This window comes from Salmo trutta, unplaced genomic scaffold (assembly GCF_901001165.1).
Source record: "Salmo trutta unplaced genomic scaffold, fSalTru1.1, whole genome shotgun sequence".
Taxonomy (NCBI): Eukaryota; Metazoa; Chordata; class Actinopteri; order Salmoniformes; family Salmonidae; genus Salmo; species Salmo trutta.
In genome coordinates, this window is record NW_021822189.1 from 147,233 (window position 1) to 154,732 (window position 7,500).

The window sequence follows — 7,500 nt, forward strand, 5'->3', positions numbered from 1 at the left end:
GTAAAGGCGATCAGTATTTACCTGGCTAAAAGAGAAGGAATATAATATCTATTGTAAACAGGAAACCCATTCAACAATTTTAGATGAAGTTTTGTGGGAAAAGGACTGAAGGGGGAATATATTTCTCCCATGGGGCAAAGAAATTCAAAATGGATGATGATATTAATTAACAGTCATTTTGATCCGAATGTGCAAATTGTCCAAACAGATCCTCAAGGTAGATTATTTTAAATATGTTATTGGACCATAAACAGATATGGCTCATTAACCTATACGGGCCAAATAATGATGATCCAAGCTTCTTTGAAAATAAATATAAGAATTGATCAACTCTACAAAGCAACACTAGACTTTATTATTATGGTGGGAGATTTCAATAGAGGTCTAAAATATCTCTATGGACAGGAAAGGAAATCATGAATGTCATGGATATATTAGTGAATATATGGAGGTTTAATATCCTGACCTAGTAAGATATACATGGAGGTTTAATATCCTGACCTAGTGAGATATACATGGAGGAGGTTTAATATCCTGACCTAGTGAGATATACATGGAGGAGGTTTAATACCCTGACCTAGTGAGATATACACGGAGGAGGTTTAATATCCTGACCTAGTGAGATATACATGGAGGAGGTTTAATACCCTGACCTAGTGAGATATACACGGAGGAGGTTTAATATCCTGACCTAGTGAGATATACATGGAGGAGGTTTAATACCCTGACCTAGTGAGATATACATGGAGGAGGTTTAATATCCTGACCTAGTGAGATATACATGGAGGAGGTTTAATATCCTGACCTAGTGAGATATACATGGAGGAGGTTTAATATCCTGACCTAGTGAGATATACATGGAGGAGGTTTAATATCCTGACCTAGTGAGATATACATGGAGGAGGTTTAATATCCTGACCTAGTGAGATATACATGGAGGAGGTTTAATATCCTGACCTAGTGAGATATACATGGAGGAGGTTTAATATCCTGACCTAGTGAGATATACATGGAGGAGGTTTAATATCCTGACCTAGTGAGATATACATGGAGGAGGTTTAATATCCTGACCTAGTGAGATATACATGGAGGAGGTTTAATATCCTGACCTAGTGAGATATACATGGAGGAGGTTTAATATCCTGACCTAGTGAGATATACATGGAGGAGGTTTAATACCCTGACCTAGTGAGATATACATGGAGGAGGTTTAATATCCTGACCTAGTGAGATATACATGGAGGAGGTTTAATATCCTGACCTAGTGAGATATACATGGAGGAGGTTTAATATCCTGACCTAGTGAGATATACATGGAGGAGGTTTAATATCCTGACCTAGTGAGATATACATGGTTTAATATCCTGACCTAGTGAGATATACATGGAGGAGGTATAATATCCTGACCTAGTGAGATATACATGGAGGAGGTTTAATATCCTGACCTAGTGAGATATACATGGAGGAGGTTTAATATCCTGACCTAGTGAGATATACATGGTGGAGGTTTAATATCCTGACCTAGTGAGATATACATGGAGGAGGTTTAATATCCTAACCTAGTGAGATATACATGGAGGACGTTTAATATCCTGACCTAGTGAGATATACATGGAGGACGTTTAATTTCCTGACCTAGTGAGATATACATGGAGGAGGTTTAATATCCTGACCTAGTGAGATATACATGGAGGAGGTTTAATATCCTGACCTAGTGAGATATACATGGAGGAGGTTTAATACCCTGACCTAGTGAGATATACATGGAGGAGGTTTAATATCCTGACCTAGTGAGATATACATGGAGGAGGTTTAATACCCTGACCTAGCGAGATATATATGGAGGAGGTTTAATATCCTGACCTAGTGAGATATACATGGAGGTTTAATATCCTGACCTAGTGAGATATACATGGAGGACGTTTAATATCCTGACCTAGTGAGATATACATGGAGGAGGTTTAATATCCTGACCTAGTGAGATATACATGGAGGAGGTTTAATATCCTGACCTAGTGAGATATACATGGAGGAGGTTTAATACCCTGACCTAGTGAGATATACATGGAGGAGGTTTAATACCCTGACCTAGTGAGATATACATGGAGGAGGTTTAATATCCTGACCTAGTGAGATATACATGGAGGTTTAATATCCTGACCTAGTGAGATATACATGGAGGAGGTTTAATATCCTGACCTAGTGAGATATACATGGAGGAGGTTTAATATCCTGACCTAGTGAGATATACATGGAGGAGGTTTAATATCCTGACCTAGTGAGATATACATGGAGGTTTAATATCCTGACCTAGTGAGATATACATGGAGGAGGTTTAATACCCTGACCTAGTGAGATATACATGGAGGAGGTTTAATATCCTGACCTAGTGAGATATACATGGAGGAGGTTTAATATCCTGACCTAGTGAGATATACATGGAGGTTTAATATCCTGACCTAGTGAGATATACATGGAGGTTTAATATCCTGACCTAGTGAGATATACATGGAGGAGGTTTAATACCCTGACCTAGTGAGATATACATGGAGGTTTAATATCCTGACCTAGTGAGATATACATGGAGGTTTAATATCCTGACCTAGTGAGATATACATGGAGGAGGTTTAATACCCTGACCTAGTGAGATATACATGGAGGTTTAATATCCTGACCTAGTGAGATATACATGGAGGTTTAATATCCTGACCTAGTGAGATATACATGGAGGAGGTTTAATACCCTGACCTAGTGAGATATACATGGAGGTTTAATATCCTGACCTAGTGAGATATACATGGAGGTTTAATATCCTGACCTAGTGAGATATACATGGAGGACGTTTAATATCCTGACCTAGTGAGATATACATGGAGGAGGTTTAATATCCTGACCTAGTGAGATATACATGGAGGAGGTTTAATATCCTGACCTAGTGAGATATACATGGAGGTTTAATACCCTGACCTAGTGAGATATACATGGAGGAGGTTTAATACCCTGACCTAGTGAGATATACATGGTGGAGGTTTAATATCCTGACCTAGTGAGATATACATGGAGGAGGTTTAATCAAGCTAGTCGTCTTGACTACATTCTCTCAGGCAGCAAAGTTTAAAAAGTGTTGATAGGGGACAGAATGCGGTCGGACCATCACATAATTGGCATTTATATTACTCTTACAGAATTTCCACGTGGGCGAGGATATTGGATATTTAATCGAAGCCTACTAGATGATAAATTGTTTAGAACTAGGACAGAAGAATTTGAAACTGACTTTTTTCAGACGTAACATAGGTACAGCAGATCCCCTTATTGTATGGGACACTTTTAAAATGTGCCTTTAGAGGCCATGCAATTCAAAACTCATCTCTAAAACAAAAAGCAATTTAGGAGAAAAGGGTCCATATTAACAAAGGAAATAGAAGGTCTAACAGTACAGATAGACAGCAATAAAAACGGTACCATAGAGGCACAGAATAAGTTAGAGGAAAAACAAAAAGAAATGGAGGAACTTATTCAAGAAAGATCCAGAGTAATATATTATAAAAATAAAAGCGAACTGGATAGAAAATGGGGGAAAAAAGCACCAAATTATTATTTTTTTAATATTCTTCAACATAGAAATACCAGATGTGATAGGCATTCAGGCCAAAGAGTTCAATCTTGGTTTCATCAGAGCAGAGAATCTTGTTTCTCATGGTCCGATAGTCTTTTGGTGCCTTTTGGCAAACTCCAAGAGGGCTGTCATGTGCCTTTTACTGAGGAGTGGCTTCCGTCTGGCCACTCTACCATAATGGCCTGATTGGTGGAGTGCTGCAGAGATGGTTGTCCTTCTGGAAGGTTCTCCCATCTCCACAGAGGAACACCGGAGCTCTGTCAGAGTGACCACCAGGTTCTTAGTCACCTCCATGACCAAGGCCCTCTCCCCCCTCCGATTGGTCAGTTTGGCCGGGCAGCCAGCTCTAGGAAGAGTCTTGGTGGTTCTAAACATCTTTCATTTAAGAATGATGGAGGCCACTGGGTTCAATTTTTTTCTTCTGAAAACCTGTTTTTGCTTTGTCATTATGGGGTATTGTGATGTCATTATGGGGTATTGTGATGTCGTTATGGGGTATTGTGATGTCGTTATGGGGTATTGTGATGTCATTATGGGGTATTGTGTGTAGATTTTTTATTTAATCCATTTTAGAATAAGGCTGTAATGTAACAAAATGTGGAAAAAGTCAAGGGGTCTGAATACTTTCCGAAGGCGCTATTTTTACTATTTTATACATTTTATACATCAAAACTATGAAATAACACATATGGAATCATGTAGTAAGCAGAAAAGTGTTAAATCAAAATACATTTTATATTTGAGATTCTTCAAAGTAGCCACCCTTTGACTTGATGACAGCTTTCAACACTCTTGGCACTCTCAACCAACTTCATGAGTATGTCACCTGGAATGCATTTCAATTTTAACAGGTGTGCCTTGTTAAAAGTTAATTTGTGGAATTTCTTTCCTTCGTTTGAGCCAATCAGTTGTGATGTGACAAGGTAGGGGTGGTATACAGAAGATAGCCCTATTTGGTAAAAGACAAAGTCCATATTATGGCAAGAAGAGCTCAAACAAGCAAAGAGAAACGACAGTCCATCATTACTTTAAGACATGAAGGTCAGTCAATGCAGAAAATGTCAAGAACTTTGAAAGTTTCTTCAAGTGCAGTCGCATAAACCATCAAGAGCTATGATGAAACTGGCTCTCATGAGGACCGCCACAGGAAAGGAAGACCCAGAGTTACCTCTGCGGCAGAGGATAAGTTCATTAGAGTTACGAACCTCAGAAATTTCAGCCCAAATAAATACTTCACCGAGTACAGGTAACAGACACATCCCAACATCAACTGTTCAGAGGAGACTGTGTGATTCAGTCCTTCATGGTCGAATTGCTGCAAAGAAACCACTACTAAAGGACACCAATAAGAAGAAGAGACTTGCTTGGGCCAAGAAACACGAGCAATGGCCATTAGACCGGAGGAAATCTGTCCTTTGGTCTGATGAGTCCACATTTGAGATTTTTGGTTCCAACCATCATGTCTTTGTGAGACGCGGTGTGGGTGAACGGATGATCTCCGCATGTGTATTTCCCACCGTGAAGCATGGAGGAGGAGGTGTTGTGGTGTGATGGTGCTTTGCTGGTGACACGGTCTGTGATTTATTTAGAATTCAAGGCACAATTAACCAGCATGGCTACCACAGCATTTTGCAGCGATACGCCATCCCATCTGATTTAGTGGGACTATCATGTGTTTTTTCAACAGGGCAATGACCCAACACACCTCCAAGCACGTCGTTGTTGGAACATAACGATGGATTATTTGGGACCAAACCAACATTTGTTATTGAAGTAGAAGTCCTGAGAGTGCATTCTGACGAAGAACAGGAAGGTAATATTTTTCTTATAGGAAATGTGATTTTGGTGAAGGCTAAACTGGTTGGGTGTCTAAATAGCTAGCCCTGTGATGCCGGGCTATGTACTTAGAATATTGCAAAATGTGCTTCATCCGAAAAGCTATTTTAAATTCGGACATATCGAGTGCATAGAGGAGTTCTGTATCTATAATTCTTAAAATAATTGTTATGCTTTTTGTGAACGTTTATCGTGAGTAATTTAGTAAATTCACCGGAAGTGTTCGGTGGAATGCTAGTTCTGAACGTCACATGCTAATGTTAAAAGCTGGTTTTTGATATAAATATGAACTTGATTGAACAGACATGCATGTATTGTATAACATAATGTCCTAGGTGTGTCATCTGATGAAGATCATAAAAGGTTAGTGCTGCATTTAGCTGTGGTTTTGTTTTTTGTGACATTATATGCTAGCTTGAAAAATGGGTGTCTGATTATTTCTGGCTGGGTACTCTGCTGACATAATCTAATGTTTTGCTTTCGCTGTAAAGCCTTTTTGAAATCGGACAGTGTGGTTAGATTAACGAGAGTCTTGTCTTTAAAATGCTGTAAAATAGTCATATGTTTGAAAAGTGGAAGTTTTCGGATTTTAGAGGAGTTTGTATTTCGCGCCCCGCCCATCATTGGATATTGGAGCAGACGTTCCGCTAGCGGAACATCTAGATGTAAGAGGTTTTAAAGAGTTACCATCTCCTGAATTAAACTCTATAAAACAGTTATCTATTATAAACATTGATAAACAGTCATCTTATTAATCATAATCTCTTATCATATCATCATTCTGAACAGCCGTGACCTCATGCATCTGCAAAAACCCGAGCCTTACTCATGATTCAGTATGACACCAATTGGTTTATTAACAACTGATTTACTAGCTAACTAAATAATAACATAGAATAAACATACACACTTACTACATGAGACAAAGGTCCCTAGTGGACCAACAAAATATAATGGCTTGTTACAACATAGATGGAGAGAAAAAGTTAACTTATCGTCGAGACATTTCAGAATTATTCTCACAGTAACGTAAGTCATATAGGAACCACCAGCTGTTTGGAGGAAGAAATCATGAATGCATTTACATGTGAAATGCATTCGATCGTCATCTATCTCCGTCGACACCAAGCCTTCTTGGAAAGTATTTTGGTTGAGTCTCCTGTAGGTGTAAGGCTCTGATTGTCCACAAGAGGTCACAATGTCCATCTTAGCTGTCTGGTCTCCAGTGAGTGTCCATTCCTCAGAACAGCTACTTAACTCCCTCTCTCCACCTCGGGTAGATAGTCAAAGTTCCAAACCAGTGTCTTGGTCTGATAGGTGAGTTACTTTCTTCACCTCGTGTTGAGGTTGGTTTCAACCATTTCAAACGTACATCGCTCCCCATCACGTTTCCTTGTCTAATGTTAATTTCGTCGGCAATGCTTTATATGCACTCTCATCAAAGGGGACGGCTCCGTCCGGCTGACATTCTCTCCGACCTCACTCAGGGCGTGGCTACTTACTTACGTACAATTCATAGGATATTGATTCTCTTATCCCTCCTAAAATCACATTCATATCTTATCAAAAATACTTTCATCAGTGTTCATATTGTGTTCACAACATACGGGTGGGAGAGGGTCTGGCTATTGTCAGTAATTGATCTGACCCATTGTGATCCTCACAGGACAGTCATCAACAAGGCAAAGGGTGGCTAATTTGAAGAATCTAAAATCTAAAATATATTTTGATTTGTTTAACACTTTTTTGGTTACTACGTGATTCCATAATATGTGTTATTTCATAGTTTTTGATGTCTTCACTATTATTCTACAATGTAGAAAATAGTAAAAAAATAATAATAATAATTAAAACCCTTGAATGAGTAGGTGTGTCCAAATTTTTGAATGGTACTGTGTATATTTACAAAATAAATATATGGGAGATTGGAAATGATGCAGAAAATTACATCAGTATTAAAGCTGATCTACCCCCCCTCCCACCCAAAAAAATAAATAAATAAAATATTTACCTGTAGTTTGACAGTTCTCTCATCTTCACTGTTG

The 7,500-nt window shown here is 38.7% G+C and overlaps 1 protein-coding gene across 1 annotated transcript in view; it reads right to left on the reverse strand.

The window, feature by feature from the left end:
* The window catches only part of LOC115180836 (protein phosphatase 1 regulatory subunit 14C-like), a 43,828-nt gene that overhangs the window by 6,114 nt on the left and 30,214 nt on the right, over positions 1–7,500 (reverse strand). The window contains exon 2 of the mRNA XM_029742993.1: positions 7,467–7,500. This exon is cut by the window's right edge and continues 50 nt beyond it. Within this exon, the coding sequence (XP_029598853.1) occupies positions 7,467–7,500 (34 nt within the window). The remainder of the gene's footprint in view (positions 1–7,466) is intronic.